The sequence below is a fragment of the Microcaecilia unicolor genome, chromosome 6 (genome assembly GCF_901765095.1).
Source record: "Microcaecilia unicolor chromosome 6, aMicUni1.1, whole genome shotgun sequence".
Classification (NCBI taxonomy): Eukaryota; Metazoa; Chordata; class Amphibia; order Gymnophiona; family Siphonopidae; genus Microcaecilia; species Microcaecilia unicolor.
The window spans coordinates 280,977,026-280,994,253 of NC_044036.1; the positions used below are offsets into that span (position 1 = coordinate 280,977,026).

The 17,228-nt window shown below is 42.7% G+C and overlaps 1 protein-coding gene across 1 annotated transcript in view; it reads right to left on the minus strand.

Moving 5' to 3' along the window:
- QSOX2 (quiescin sulfhydryl oxidase 2) overlaps positions 1 to 17,228 on the minus strand; it is a 188,063-nt gene that overhangs the window by 61,411 nt on the left and 109,424 nt on the right. Inside the window, exon 8 of the mRNA XM_030207617.1 lies at positions 7,423 to 7,552. Within this exon, the coding sequence (XP_030063477.1) occupies positions 7,423 to 7,552 (130 nt within the window). The remainder of the gene's footprint in view (positions 1 to 7,422; positions 7,553 to 17,228) is intronic.

Sequence of the window (17,228 nt, forward strand, 5' to 3'; positions counted from 1 at the left end):
GGGGGGGGGGGGGGGGGGGCTTTGATGCTGTGGTGAGTAGCCAAAAGATCCACCAAGGGTGTGCCCCACTTGCCAAAGATCTTCTGGGCAACATTCATGTTCAGGGACCACTCGTGTGGCTGCAGGACTCTGCTCAGTCTGCCAAAGTTGTTGTTCCTTGTCAGGTAAGGAGCCCTGAGAACCGTCATCCCCTGAGAGATGGCCCATCACCACATCCTGACTGCTTCCTGACACAAAAGATACGAGCTTATACCTCCCCACTTGTTAACATAGTATATTACCATTTGGTTACATGTCTGAATTAAGAATTTGTTTTTCTAGCCAAGACAAACTAAGCACAAAAAATTTGATGTTGCCTCTCCTGAGCAGACCACTGACCCTGGATGTGGGGCCTTCTACATAAGCCAGCTCTCCCTCTCCTCCTCCCCCCACCAGGTGGGATGCATCTGTCGTAAGAGTTTTATGGTGTTGAGGAATTTGGAATTGTAGTCCCCTATCCAAATAGTTTTGAATTAGCCAAGACAGAGCCTCTGAGGGAAGATACGACAGTGATATCATCCTGAAGGTTCTTCTTGGTCCGAGACCACTAAGAAGACCGGGTCCACTAAGCTGTCCTCAAATTGATGTGTGACACAGGTGTGACATGCATTGTGCAGGCTATGTAGCCTAGCATTCTTAACATCAGCCAAGCTGATACCTGCTTCTTTTGAACCTCCTGAGTTACAGAGGTGAGAGCCTCTATTCCTGGGGCCAGGAGGAAGGCCTTGGACAGAGTCATATCTAGCAGAGCTCTTTTAATTTTCAACTGCTGGAATGGGTCGAGGTAGAACTTGAGGTAACTGATAACAGACCCTAGTAGGTCTAGCACCTAAATGGTTCTGCACATTGATGCTTGTGCTGCTTTTCATGTGCTCTCAACCAGCCTAAGTAGGGAAACACATGCAACCCTAGTCTGTATAGCAATCCTGCAACTGCTGCCAGACATTTTATGAATACTCTGGGTGCTGATGTGAAGCCAAACAGCAGTACAAAGTACTGTTAGTGATGTTTCTCTACTCAAAATTGAGATACTTACTATGACTGGATAATTTCTATGTGTGTATAAACATCCAAGTGCACAGAGCATAGTCAACTTGTTCCTCAACCATGGGTAGCAGGATGTCCAGGGAAACCATCCTGAACTTTCGTTTTGCCAGGTATTTGTTCAGGGATCTTAGGTCTAGTATGGACAAAATCTCACTGTTTTCTTGATAAGAAGGAATAAAATCCCTGTCCTCTTTCTCTTGGTAGAACAGGTTCAACAGCATTGGCCTATACAAGGGAACATAGCTCCTTCTACGAAATTCCTGGTGTTGAGAGCTTAACTTTGATGCTCTCGAAGGGCAATTTGGAAGGATGGTTTCCAACTGTAGGATGTAATCTGCCCAGACTATTTTGAGAACCCACTGGACTGAGGTTACAAAGAGCCACCTTTCGTGGAAAAGATTCAGCTTCCCTCCTACTGGAAGGTTGTCCAGAAGTTTTACTGGTATGGAAGTAATGCTTTGCCGGAGTCAGTCAAAAACATATTCCCCAACCCTTTTGGAGGAGAGAGTTTTCCGTGTGACATCACTGATGCCGCCCCTCTCTCCCAGTACATCTGTTGGATATGCCAAGGCTCTGAGAGGGAGAGAGAGAGGCTCTGGGGGCTTGGAAGGCATTTGGAGGAGTGACATTTGCTTGCGACATCACTGATTCCACCTCTCTCCTGGTAACATCTGCTACACACGCCATGCCCCTTTGAAGCCCCTTCAAGCGGATCGATTTCAGTTGGGTTTTTAATAGAGATATTACATTATAAAACAAAAAAATAAACCTAAAGTAAACGCTGTGCAAGCTACTAAGTCTACTCCTAAGGATAAGAGCCCAATGGATAAATATCTTAACCCTTTAGTGTCCAATGTTCCTGTAATAAGCCATATGGGAACAGATTGATGGGAACATTGGACACTAAAGAGTTATTAAATCAGTCCCACAAACTGCGAGTACACCTGTGTTGTCACCAGAAGGAGCCTCTTTAAGCTCCAACAGTAGAACCCCTCCCTTACCTTCTACCAGCAGGCTTCAAGCTGAAACCGCAACCAAAGAGTTGCAGGTAGAAGCTGAACAAAATCCTTCCCCAAGAGACATCAGTTCAACATCCTCCGAAACTGTAGCCGGTCGTTTTTGAACGGTGAGCTGAGATTCCAGATGGGACAATGGTGGAACGAGAAGTTTCTTTGATGGACATTTGGCGGGTGGTTTCTAGAACAGTTATGTGATTTTTCTGCTCCGATGGTAGATAATTTTGTTTCTTTATAGGATAAGGTAACTAATTTAGAATCCTCAATTTCTGCTATGCACCCTCAAGTTCAGGCCTTACAGGCAGTATTAGCCTATTCAGTTAAGGTGAACCTGAGTGTACTGCATAGATTAAAGTTGATGCAAAATCATTTGTGTATATGTAATTTTAAGATTTTTACATTTTCCTACGACTTATTTGATTGCCCTCCAAATTTTGATTAAAAAATATTTTGCCGAGGTGATACATCTAGATCAAGTAGAGAGTTTGCCTATTCTTAAGTGTTTTTATCTTCATAAGGTAACTTCTAAAGCAGTTAAACAGCCTTCCAAAGAGGAGGGTCAGTTAACAGCATTTGTTGAAGACTCTCAGAATATTATTTCTTCACGTACTACATTATTGGTGACCTTTATATCTGAAATGGATAAACTGAAAATATTGAAATTGTTTTTTAAGGTGAAGTATGCAGTTTTGTGGGCAAGTAATACAAATCTTTCCAGATGTAGCACATTCCACCCAGAAAAGGAGGAAATTTTTTTCTTAATTTAAAACCCACGATTTTGGCTTTGGGTGCAACATTTTTTCTTCCTTTTCCCTGTAGATGTGTTATACAACGTCAAGGGAAGAGATTTATATTTTTTTGATCCTTCTCATATGGAAAGATATTTGTTGGATCATGGTCAAGGGAATAATTAGGATCAGTGTTTAGTAAGTAAATGAAGCTCTAATGATTTGAAAGTTTATCTTTCTAATTTTTTTTGTAAATAAATCTTTTTTTCCTTTTGAGTATTCTTACTCTGTCTCTAAGAAATGGACTTGAGGTTTAATAAGGGTATGTAGTTGTACTAGTTTTAATTTCTGATTGAGAAAGATAACTGGTAGACTTAACCTTTCTAGTTTGCATTTCTTATGTAAATTTATAAATCTTAAATTAAAAATATATATATCCCTTGTTTTGAACAGGGAGCCTGATGGGACTTTTGTTGCCTCGGATGACAGCAAGACCCCTGGTTGATCTGGAATAGTCGAGAGAGTAGAGGATACCTAGGCCTTCGAGTGCTGTAGGTTCCCCATTGCCCTCCATCAGTATATCCCCTGGATGAGGAGGCTGAGCCTAGAGTGGGCCCAAAGACTTGATGGTATCAGAATATATGTTTTTGAGGAGGTCCGCAATCTATTCTATCACCAAAAAGATCAACTCCCCGGCGCAGAATGTCCACCAGTTTCTCCTGAACTGCAGGTTCCAGCTCCAAGGTACGCAGCCAAGCAAGTCTATGTTACCTAATACCTGTAGCAGAGGCCTTGGACACAGTCTCAAATATCAAAAAGGCTGCCCACACCCTGTAGTTTCCACACTCCAGGCTACTAGCTGATGGAGTTCCTCTGCTTTCCCTGGAGATATGTGTGGAGGAGTAGGGTGGGGGAGTGCCTGTCCACCACACTGCGCAAAATGTTCCACAGGCGAATGCTCATTAAAAGCTGGTAAGAAGCTATGTGGGACAAAATATGGAGTTCTGAAAAAACTTCTTCCCACAAGGAGCTAGTGACTCTCCAGCACTAAGCTTCCTTCCCTGAGGGATTGAAGATCATCATGGCCTTGGTGAGAACTGGCTCTGATGCTTTTTGAGGCACTGGTGTTGATGCATATACCCAACATGATGGGTTGGAGCGCCTGAGGAGCCAACACTGATGCCCTTGAAGCCACAGCATTATGTCAAGCCAGAAGACACCCCATCTCTTTCTGCATCATGGGATGGATCTGCTATTCAAAAGGCAGCCATCAGTAAAGGCTAGGACTCAGCTAATGCAGTCACATCTGTGGAAGTCATCAGGACGAAATTGATGACCTGTTCTCAGCTTGGAGGTTGTCACAGTCCATCCAGTTCCATGGAGGCTGTCACATATCTGCTTCCTTGGATGGTGAGCCTCCTTCACATTAGGGTGCTTTGAGGATAACAAAGTCTTCGATGCCTTGGTGTTCTCAAGCCAATTCTTCTTGGACTCCACCCGAGATCAGGGTCCTTCGGTGTCAAACAAAGACAAATTCTTCCTTAACCTATGGCATTTTGATGGGCAGTACCGATGCGCAATGCCGAGGAAGGTGGAAACCTCCTTGATGCTGATGCATCCTCAGTGTCTGATGCAGCTCCCACAACAATCAAGACTGACAACTCTGATGCTGAAGTTGATGACTTTTGACACCAAAAATATGTTTACGCTGCTTCTGTGAACAGAGTTTACAAAGAGAGGGATTATGGTAGGTCACCAATTATGAGTATCCATAAGGGACACTCCTATTGTGCCACAGAAAATAAAGGAAACAAATACTAAAAACCTGATTAAAGAAAATAAAAGAGGGTTTTGGCCCCAAGCGGCACTTATATAAAACTGGAGAGAGTGAAATTAAACAAAGGGTAGAATGCTGCTGAGAAGCATCCACACTAAAAATAGCATCCACACTGCTCTACGGAAAAACAAGGACTGAGAAACTAGAGCAGGTTTCAAGATGGCGGTAGAAGAGTAGCAGTGCTCCCTTCGGGTCTAACAGCAATGGTGAAGGGTTTTTCCCCTCAGAACTCTCACAGATGCCTACTTCTGCTATGTCAGGACCTATGGATGTTTTTGTGACCCGTGAGGGTCCAAGTTTGTCCAGATTTGGAGGGGGGAGGGGGAAAATCGAGGTATACCGGCTGCCCAAATGCCACTACCAGATGGGGCTGCGTCAGACTTCGATTCAGACATCTCACTCATCCCTGATATGCGAACTTCCCCGCCACAACCTGGTTCATTGAGCTCCGGAGACTTTTCATCAGATTTCTTACATGCATCATTGGAGGAGTCTGTGTATAGAGGGAAGACTTCCAGCACCACAGGCGAGGTGCACAGCACTCCTCCAGGTCAACATGTCCCAGATGAAGCGATGACAGGTGCTGGTTCTGTGCTGGAGAAAGAGCTTCTGTTACAGTGGGGAGTGTTGAGTCAGGGGTGGGTCCGATTCAGCATCAGAGACCTTCACCTTTGAGTCTATTTGGAATACAGTTTCATATTTGGGTAAGGCCCTGTCTGGGCAGCTGCCATTATGAATGCCAATATAAAACTGAATTCTACTATTATTGAGCAGTTTCGCACAGATATGAGTCAAACTGCACAGAAGGTGGCAGATAATACTAAACAGATTAAGAACTCTCAAGTATTAGCTACATCTTTGGTAAAGGAGAACTCTATTCTAAAAAGGAAAATAGAATTTTTGGAAAATGTCAGATTTTCAAATTTAAGATTGATTAATTTTCCTAAACTTTCTCTTGTACCTGCTAGACACAAGTCTCAACGTTACTTAAAAGAAGGTTTCCACGTTTTGCAGGAAACAATGCCTCCACTGACTGATATTTATTATTTGCCGCAGGCTAACGAGGAACTTATACAAGCCGCCCTGGTTGAGGGCTTAGCCACTGGTACTCAGACTGACATTTTAAATATATCACAGTTATTGGAGACTTCAGACTGAGGCAGTTTCCTTGGTTACTTTGATAGTATCACTGGTCCTATCATATGACTGTGAATGGCTATTAAAACTCTTCAAAAAAAAAAAAAAAAAAAGAGATGTTCCCTTTTTGGTTTGTCAAGTCAGGATTTTTCCTGACTTGACTAAAGAGACTCAAAGGAGAAGGAAGAATTTTCTTCTCAAACCAGCTGTCCTCCAATTAGGAGCTCTATTTTTCCTGAAATATTCTTGCAAACGTCTTATTAAGTGGACGTCAGTTAATCCCTCACAGCTCTCGGCCTCTCTCAGTGATATGAGACCTATGTCTAGTTTTCCAGTTATGGCAGTTCCTATTGATTCGCATTTCTGGAGTTTGCTACTTTGCACCTGCTTTTGCATAATATGATATCAATGTCATGTTTTTGATATAGTTATCTTTATTTTTTTTAATTTCACTTGTATCCCTTCTCATAGTGTTGTGGACTGCATTTAAGTTAAATAATTCCTAATTAAGTTGGCTTTGGCCTAATCTCCTTATCAAATTTCTGTATTTCCTTCTACCTTGGATTATGTTACAAATTGCAATTAAAAAAAAAAAAAAAAAAAAAAAGAAGCAAAAGACTGACCTGGTCCCATGCAGTGACGGCAGGCAGGAAGGTGTGCACATGTATGGTGAGGGATGTTAGGCAACCAATCCAAACAGGACTCAAGAAATGAATGAAGTAAAGGTTGTTTACTGCCACAAAAAGGTTCTGTGGACTCGACACGGTCCTATGTTTCAGCAGTAATATGCCTGCTTCAAGAGACAGTCTCTATATAAACCAAAAACATTGTTCTCCCAAGAGGTAACGGTGGCATAAAGCCACTATGGCTTAAGATTTTACAACCAGAACGTGAAAAGCCATAAAGTCCGCCCAGGCAGCGCTCTGAGTGGATATTTTGATGTTTCACGTTCTGGTTGCGGAATCTTAAGCTATAATGGCTTTTTGCTACCTTTATCTCTTGGGAGAACGTTTTTGGTTAAACAGAGACTAACTCCTGAAGCAGGCATATTACTGCTGAAACACAGGACCGTGTCGAGTCCACTGAACTTGTTTGTGGCAATAAACAACTTTTACTTCATTAACTTCTGGAGTCCTGTTTGGATTGGTTGCTTAACGTCTCTTCCACACTTCTTGGATAGTATTGTTTCGTAGGGAATCCTTCCTTAATTCATCAGGTGTGAGGGACTTCCAAAACACTTCTAGAAAGAACAATGGGAAGCCATCTCTACATCGGGCTACATCGGTGACATTACCCATAAATAAGATTATTTCCATTCTGCTTGTCCTCGGAGAACCCCTGTCCAACAATGGCCAATCCAGGTCATAAGTATTCTCAAAAAAAAAAAAATAGCCAGATTCCATGCAGCTTACCATCAGGCATAAGATGTGGATTTCTTTAAGTCTACTTTTCTAGGATTCTACTGATCGCCACAAAAAAAGCATATTTTAAGAGAATCCAACCATCAGTTTATGAGGTGGCAGTTCATGAACTAGTTTCACCTATTCATTTACATTTGAGTTAGGCATACATTTCCTTATGCAAATACAGTAATGAGAATTACAGATACCAGTTGTACCTTGGACATTACAGTGATAAAATCCTTGAAGGTCTTCAGTTTGGCTCCCTCCAGGGTCTTGTGAGCAGCAAGTTCCACTCTGAGTAGGTAATGCAATCCTGACTCCAGGTCAGACATGTACAGTTTAGTGCTAAACACAAAGGCAATAGTAAAATAACAATAAAGAAATCTGACTATTTGCATGCTGCTTTAACTTTTACTGATCCTAAAAATTAAACACACGCCTTACTATATTGTTTTCATAGGAACCAGAACAGAGATTTAGAGCCTTAAGTATATCCTCTATTGCCTTAAAAAGAAACAATATCTACATAAATTTGTTTAAAGCAAATAGAGATGGGTTTTACTTAGAAAGAAATTTCAACTAAAATTTATCATGGTAACTAAAGAACCCCCTCAAAAACTGTGCCACTGATGATGGGGAGGGGTTTGCATGCATCTGTAAAGCTTGATGCTATGATGTCTGGAAAACAGGATCAAGCAAATGCCAGATCAAGCCACACCACCTTTATATTGGGTAACTTGCACTTTGTGGGAGAAGGCAATGGTAAACCACTCCTATATTACTTCCAAGAAACCCATATGGAGAATTTAACAATGAAGAATGTCACAGTGCAGGAAGATAGGACCCTTAGGCTAGAAGGCACTAAACAAGATACTGAGGAAGAGCTAAGTATCTTTCAAAATCCCAGTAGATTTTACGATGTAGCCAGCCCTCTGGTTGCTGAAGCTGCCATTATGGCAACAAAAATCTGTAGAGGTGAAGGCAGAATCACAACTGGAACCTGGGAATGTGTGAACTATGGAGCAAGGAAAACTCAGTGTAGTAAAAGATGAACCAGCACTTTCAGAGTCAGGAATGATCTTGCAAGGGCAGTTATGGAATATAAAGCTGTTAATGATCGACTTATGTGACAATAATTCAAACGTATGCTCCAACAACTGATGCATATAAAGTGGTCCAGTTTTATCATCAAGTTCAAGCTTAAATTGATAGAAGATATGTGACCATGTCTGGGAAAAAGTCACTAATTACCCATTATTATTTACCTATTGCTGTTTGTTATTCTATTCATACCTCTCAATTGTATAATTGTACCTCTTGTACTTGTAGCCTTATTACAGATTTATTGTAAGCCACTTTGAGCCTGCAATCAGTGGGAAAATGTGGGATATAAATGTTATAATAAATAAATAAAGTTGAAGATCCAAAATGTTGAGAATTGCTGATTTTCACATAACGGGTCTATAAGCAGTCTGAGAAATTTACATATTTGAACTTATGCAACTTATTTTTTCACATAAAGAGGAAGGGGTTTAGACTGTTGTATTACAAATAGCTCTAGCAAAATTCATTAAAACCTCATTTTTTGTTTCTGGTGATTTTAGTCACCTTTTCCCAGAGATGGTCACAGAAACACGATGTGCTACTGATGATTACTGACTAGAATGCCAAAGTTGATAACAAAAACAAAAGTAATGAAGCAGGACCTTATGATTTAGGGACAAGAAATGAAGCAGGAGATCAGCATACCAACATTGTGAAGCCAACTGCAAATACTTTCTTCATTCAGACAAGCAATGCTTACATACGTAAACTTCACCAGAGAACATTGAAACCAGACTGACTACATTCTCAGCATGAATCTGTGAAGAGTTATATATTGATAGCAAAGACAGTATGGAGCAGATTGTGAAACAGATCATGAATTCCTTGTGTGCAAAGTACAAGCTAGATTGAAGAACAAACCTATTCTGCTTCCAAAATAAAACCTCAAAAACATACCAAATATCAAAAACCGATTTATAATGTTAAATTTATTTAATAGAGAGCCAGAAGAACTACCGAGAGCAATAAAGGATACCAAAGCCAAATCGCAGAAGAATTTAGTTAAGATCAGAAAAGTCAAAGAAGTTCAAATAGTTATCTGAGAAAGCAGTGGAAATAAGAAAAAAAACACACACACACACACAAAGATCTTATGGAAGAACTAAATAGGGATTTCCATAAGTCAGCTAAGCTTCATTTGTTTTACAGAATTTTTCAAGGCAACACTACTTATCTAATACTGTAAGAAAAGCAACAAAAACGGTATGGAGTTTATGTAGCAAGACGTACATGGAAAGACTTGCTAACCTAAGCATGTATAGCCTGGAGGAAAGAAGAAACAGGGGTTATATGATACAGACATTCAAATATTTGAAAGGTATTAATCCGCAAACAAACATTTCCCAGAGACAGGAAGGTGGTAGGACTAGAAGACATGAATTGAGGTTGAAAGGGGGCCAACTCAGGAATAAAGTCAGGAAGTCACATAACTGTCACCTATTAATTCAGACCAGTTTTAGTTCTGGGTCTCAACCTTATAAGGTTAATTCCTTGAATTAGGCCTACAACCAAACCATACACTAACAACAAATATTTTTAGAAAAAGAAGAATTTCTGAAGCCTAAAAGGATAAGATAAATCACTGTGTATCCAATAACAGGCAGCAAGGAAGTACAATGAACTACATCCACGAAGTAAATCTGAACAGGTTCTTAGATTTCACAGTAAAACTACCTCTTCCTGTAACTTACATAACAGATGAAGGGAAAAAAAATAGGGTTGAGGCTTTAGTAGGCCTTTTTTTTTTCTTTTGTTCTTTTATCCACAGATACAAAAACCTCCTATACGTGAAGTATGGCAAAGAAACATCATGCCCATGAAACTGCTGCTCTCATTACAGCTTCTGCCTCTGTCCAGACTGAATACTTAGTCCAAAGCAAGGATCTGATTTCCTGTGATTCTTGAAACCCTCATGAAAGGAGTATATGAACTAAGAGGAGGCACAAGACTCAGAAGCATCTGTGACAACCTGAAATTCATTCTGGAGATGAAGGTGACCTACAAGAAAGGGAGAGGAGACCTAAAGGAGAAAGAGAATAACTGGACACAGTTGATCCTGCAAAATCAATCCCCCAACTCCATCTTCTGTTGAAATGAAGAATCGGTTCACAGCCTGGAATGTAGAAGAGCTGAAAACATCTGAAGAACAGGAGGAAACAACAATCAAAAATATCAAAGCCGCTAGATCGGTGGCCAATAAGAAACGAAAGACAGTGGTGGTTGATGATTCTCTTCTGAGGGGTACAGAAACACCCATCTGCCAACCAGACATGATGTCTAGGGAGGTGTGTTGTCTGCCTGGTGCCAAGATTCGAGATGTAACAGAACGTTTGCAGAGACTTATCAAGCCTACTGACCATATCCTATGCCAGTGGCGTAGCTAGGTGGGGCACCAGGGGAGCAGGAGCTCTGCCAGTGCCTAATTTTTTCTCAACGTGTTGCATTGAAAATGTGCACCAGTCCGCTCTCACACCGCTTTCACTCCCCCCGCGCCAACCTGGCTCCACTTCTCTCATATGCTGCTCATCTATATTGGCACACATGATACTACTAGGTATCCTACTGAACATATCAAGCAGCATTTCATGGATCTGGGTCAGAGGGTAAAGCACCTAGGTGCAGAGGCAGTGTTCTCATCGATCATTCCTGTTGAAGGTAAAGGCTGGATGAGGGAAGCTCGCATCCTGGAGCTGAACGTGTGGCTGCGTGGATGGTGCCAATGTGAGCACTTCGGTTTCCTTGACCATGGGATGATTTTCCAAGAGCTACTAAGCAGTGATGGTGTCCATCTATCAAGGAAGGGATGAAGTGTCTTTTGTAACAGACTAGCTAAAATACTACAAAGAGCTTTAAACTAAATTTGCTAGGGATGGGTGAGAGAAGCCCCCAAATCATTAATAACCCTCAGAAGGGTAAGACATCAAATACATTTATAAAACACAGAAAAAGAAAAAAAAAAGTAAAATCTGGAGAGCTTTGTATACCAATGCCTGTAGATCTAGCGGCTACAATGATAGAAGCCAATTTGGATTTAGTGGCGGTCACGGAGACATGGCTCAAGGGAACCATGACTGGTTATAATCTATTCAGGAAGGACGGAGTAGGAAAAAAGGGTGGAGGAGTGGCATTATATTTTAAGAATAATATTAAAGTGACAGAATTGCAGGACATACGGGGTAAAGAAGTACCACTGTGGGTTAAACTGGTAAGAGGGAAAGGAAAACGTATTTACATTTGTGTTAACATACAGGTCACCCTCACAGTCAGAAGAAATGGACAGACAACTGAAGACATTCACAAGATAGCTAAGAAAGGGGAAGTACTACTAATAGGTGACTAATATGCCAGATGTCAATTGGGGCGTCTGTGCTGCAGGGTCATCTAGAAGCAGAGAGATCGCACATTCACTACAGGAAGAACTGTTCCAGCAGTAGGTAACAGAACCGACGTGGGATGGAGCAATTCTAGATCTGGTTCTTACAAACAGGGAGAATGTTTCCAATGTTACGATGGGAGATCATTTGTCATCTAGTGACCACTGGATGGTGTGGTTTAATATTCAGACGCAGTGGAGAAGGCTTATTCAAGATTGAAGGTCCTAGATTTCAAAAGAACTAACTTTGCTGAGATGGGGGAATTTCTCAAGGAACAGTTAGTTGGATGGGAACAGCTGAAGGAAAACAAAACATCAGTGGGCGAAACTGAAAAGAGCTATTTTAAAGGCAACAATCCTTTATGTTAGAAAATTACAGAAAAGTAAGAGGAAAATAAGGCCGCTCTGGTTCTCAAGCATAGTAGCTGAAAAGGTAAGGGAAAAAAGGTTAACCTTCATAAGTTACATGATGATTCAGAAAGAGGAAGACAGGCAAACATATCTTGAAAAGCTAAGAGAAGCTGGAAAAGTTGTCAGAAAAGCAAAGAGGCAAACGGAGAAAAAGATAGCCAATACAGTAAAACTGGGGAACAAGACATTATTTAGATACGTAAGTGACAAGAGGAAATGCCATAATAGTATTGTGAGGCTGAGGGGGAGGAATATGTAGAAGCTGATAAGGGTAAAGCTAACCTGCTAAACAATTATTTCTGTTCTGTATTCACAGATGAAAGGCCAGGGGCAGGACCACAGAAAACAAATGCTAATGAGTATGGATGTATGGTAGACCAGGACTGATTCTCAGAAGACTGTGTTCATGAAGAGTTGGCCAAACTAAAAGTAGACAAAGCAATGGGGCCTGATGGTATACATCTGAGGGTACTCAAGGAACTCTAAGAAGTTCTGGTGGCTCCGCTGTCTGACTTCAATGCTTCTTTAGAGTCTGGAGTGGTTCCAGAGGACTACAGAAGGGTGAATGTGGTCCCCCTGCACAAGAAGAGAAGGAGGAGGTTGCGAATTACAGACGGGCCATTCTGACCGCAATGGTGAGTAAACTAATGGAAATGCTTTTAAAGCTGATTATGAGGTTTCTCAAATCGAATGGACCCAAGGTAGCATGGTTTCACTAGAGGCAGATCTCGTCAGATAAATCTGATTGACTTCTTTGACTGGAGACCAAACAGCTGGATGTAGGAGGAGCACTAGACGTGGTGTACTTGGATTTTAGCAAAGCCTTTGGCATGGTTCTGCACAGGTGACTGATAAGTAAACTGAATGCCCTCAGTATGGAACCTAAAGTGACTGACTGACTGGGTTAACAACTCAAATGGAAGGAGACAGAAGGTAGTGGTAAATGGAGTTTGCTCTGAGGAAAAGGATGTTATTAGTGGTGTACCGCACAGATCAGTTCTTGTGCCGGCTCTTAACATCTTTGTGAATTATATTGTGGAAGGATTGTCTGATAAGGTTTGTCTCTTTACGGAGGATACCAAACTCTGTAATAGTGCTTCTGTGTACGAAAGAAGAGCAGGACTTGGGGGTGACTGTCTGATGAACTTAAAGTGACCAAACGCTCAAAGCCAGAACGATGCTCGGGTGCATAAGGAGAGGGATAACCAGCAGGGGGGGAAAAAAAAAAAAAAAAGAAGAGGTAATAGTGTCCTTGTACAAGTCTCTGGAGAGGCCCCATTTAGAATACTGTGTGCAATTCTGGAGACTACAGCTACGGAAAGAAAAAACAGGATGGAGTCAGTCCAGAGGGTGGCTACAAAATTGGTCAGCTGTCTGTCATAAAAGAGGAGGGAGAGAAGGAATATGATAGAGATGTTTAGAATTCTCAGTGGTGTTAATGTACAGGAGATGAGCCTTTTTCAAATGAAGGAAACCTCTCGAATGAGAGGGTATAGGATGAAATCAAAAGGAAATCTGAGAAAATACTCTTTCATGGAAAGGGTGGTCAATGCATGGAATGGCCTCCCGGTTGAGGTCGTGGACATAGGCGTCCCGTATAAGAGGCTTGGGGAGGCTAAGCCTCCCCAGCCCAGCTCTGACCTTCCCCGCGGCCTGCCCCTGCCGAAATCTTCTGCTGCTGCCGCCGCTTCTATTGAGCAGCGGCAGCCAGGAACGACATCTATGCAGCTGATCCGCTGCTGCCGCTTCTCTCAGAGCCAGCACAAGAAGAAAAAGCAGCGCGGGGCCGCAGTAGCGTTCAGACATGCGCTGTCGGCTCTGCCGGTCTCTGCCCCGTGACGTCAATTTCCCGTTCCGGGGGTAGAGGACCGGCAGAGCCGACAGCGCATGTCTGAACGCTACTGCGGCCCCGCGCTTTTTTTCCTTCTGTCAGCTAAAGAGGCCCGGGCCGGAGGGAGAGAAGAGAACGTGGCCACTGGCTGGAAACGGTAGGAGGGGAGAGAAGGAGAGCAGGGGAGAGCCAGGGGACATGGCCAGTGCAGTGGAGAGCCAGAGAGCAATAGGGAGAGAAAGAGGGGCCATGGAAAAGAGCAGGGGAGAGCCAGGGACATGGAAAAAAGCAGGGGAGAGCCAGAAAGAGATGGGGAGAGAAAGAGGGGCCATGGAAAAGAGCAGGGGAGAGCCAGGGACATGGAAAAAAGCAGGGGAGAGCCAGAAAGAGATGGGGAGAGAAAGAGGGGCCATGGAAAAGAGCAGGGCAGAGCCAGGGACATGGAAAAAAGCAGGGGAGAGCCAGAAAGAGATGGGGAGAGAAAGAGGGGCCATGGAAAAGAGCAGGGGAGAGCCAGGGACATGGAAAAAAGCAGGGGAGAGCCAGAAAGAGATGGGGAGAGAAAGAGGGGCCATGGAAAAGAGCAGGGGAGAGCCAGGGACATGGAAAAAAAAAGCAAGGGAGAGCCAGAAAGAGATGGGGAGAGAAAGAGGGGCCATGGGCAGGAGAGAGAGAGAAGCTGCTGGGGAGAAACTGGGGGAGACCCTAGCTGTCAGACTGAGAAATGCTGGCTGGATGAAAGGAGGGAGAAAGAGGAAAAATGCTGGAAGGAGGGAAGACTCTGGTAGGGAGGGAAAGAGGAAAGACACTGGAAGGATGGGGTGAGAGAGGACATGCTGAATGGAAAAGGGTCAAGAGAGAACTGTCTAGAAGGAAGGGGAGATAGAGGAAGACAATGGACGGAAGGATTGGGAGAGGATAATGGGTGGAAGGATGGAGAGAGAAAGAGGGATAACACTGGATGGCATGGTAGGAGAGAAAGAGGGAAGGTGCTGGACATGGATGGAGGGGAGGGGAGTATATGCACATGGATGGAGGGAAGTGAGGAGAAATGATGGATATGGATGGAGGGAAAACTGTTGAATTTAAGAGCTGGATAGGGACATGGCTACAGTTGGTAGACAGGCCGCATAAGGACACAGGAGGATGGTGGACATGGTGAGAGAAAAAATATCAAATGGAAAGAAGACACTGCATAAAACAGAAGACACTGGGACCAAAGCGAATAGAAAAACTAAATGATCAGACAACAAAGGTAGAAAAAAGTATTTTATTCAGAATTTATTAACTGGAATATGTCAGCTTTTGGAAATGTGCATCTGTGATGTTTTGCATGTAAATTTCAATTTTTCTAGTATTGCTGCATGCTGAGTCTGACTTCTTGAGGTAACTTTCCAGTTCAGTATTTTGCCTTCATATCTGTTGTGTCATGTATTTTTCATGTGTGATCAAGGTGCAGTATTCTGCTAACGTGTAGTATTTTCAGCCCTTTTTGGGTTTTTTTTTGTTTCACTAGGTTGTACACTGGAGTTTTAGAGTCCCGTGTAATTACAGTGCTGCCTTTCCACGCATAAGGTTTAGCTCGTCCTGTCCTTGGAATTAGTACTGTTATGGTTTGGTAAGGCTATATGAGTGTGTTTTTGCACAAGTTTGTGTATAGTGTTTTGCAGTGGAGAGATTGTGTATTGGCCTTACTAAGGTGGCACCAAATCATCAGAAAGGGTTTTAGAGCCTAAATCATGACACACTACCTCTTGAAGGATCTACATATAGTCGTTCATAAAAGGAGCTCATTGGGAACACTTTCCACCCTAAAAGGGTGTTTTGTGGCTCTACATGAGAATTGTGATATTATGATCCCTTGTTTCATATTGTTGACGGTCTGCATTTTCCGTATGGGTGGTATATTGGTTTATTAGGGTCTGCCCAGTGTTATGGTACAGTAAGGTTTATGAGTGTGTTTTTGCACAAATTTGTGCATAGTGTTTTGCAGTTGAGCAATTGTGGTTAGTACATGCTTTGAGCAACCACTTTATTCTTTGACATATGATACATATTTGATATCTAACTTTAATAAAAGGTATTAATTGTGACTTATTTTTACTTATTTTTTTCTGTTGTCAGACAATTATGGATGTAAGCCCCGCCTCTGGTCCCACCCCTAACCCCGCCCCCTTTAGCCTCCCCAAACAGTTGGGCCACCGACCGCCTATGGTCGTGGAGACGAGGACTGTCAGAATTTAAGACAGCGTGGGACAGACATGAGATCTCTTAGGAAAGAGGAGTTAGTGGTTACCAAGGATGGGCAGACTGGATGGGCCATTCGGCCCTTATCGGCCATCATGTTTTTATGTTTAAGTATTTTTTCACCGAGAGGGTGGTAGATGCCTGGAATGCCCTCCTGCGGGAAGTGGTGGAGATGCAAACAGTAATGTCCTTCAAAAATGCATGGTACAAACACAAAGGAATCTTGTTTAGAAGGAAAGGATCCAAAGAACCTTAGTGGAGATTAGGTAGGTAAGCCAGTACAGCGCAGACTTCTACGGTCTGTGCAATGATCTAGAATGAAGAGATTTGGTTGGGCTGGGTGGTGTTTTTCAGGGGCTTTTGACAACAACTTCAGAAATCTTAAAACAAGGCCAGTGCCGGGCAGACTTCTATGGTCTATGCCCTAAAAATGGCAAGGATAGATCAAGATAAGGAATACACATGATGTATCACATCATACCATATGTAATGAGTTTATCTTGTTGGGCAGATTGGATGGACTATACAGTTCTCTATCTGCCATCATCTACTATGTTAATGTAGAATTACTGAAGTCAAATTGCATCTGCCTGAACACCCTTCTGTTAGGGGTATGATATCCAAGTGAGTACTAGAAAGTTCCTTTTCATATCAGGCTGCTTCTATCTGGAATTCCTTACCTTTGGGTATTAAGACAATTGTCTTCTTATAGGCTCTTTGGTAAACAGAAAGCGAATGCTACATACCTGTAGAAGGTATTCTCCGAGGACAGCAGGCTGATTGTTCTCACAGATGGGTGACATCCACGGCAGCCCCTCCAATCGGAATCTTCACTAGCAAAGTCCTTTGCTAGCCCTCGCGCGCCTGTGCGCACCGCGATGCGCGGCCGTCTTCCCGCCCGAAACCGGCTTGAGCCGGCCAGTCTCATATGTAGCAAGACAAATACAAGGGAAGACACAACTCCAAAGGGGAGGCGGGCGGGTTTGTGAGAACAATCAGCCTGCTGTCCTCGGAGAATACCTTCTACAGGTATGTAGCATTCGCTTTCTCCGAGG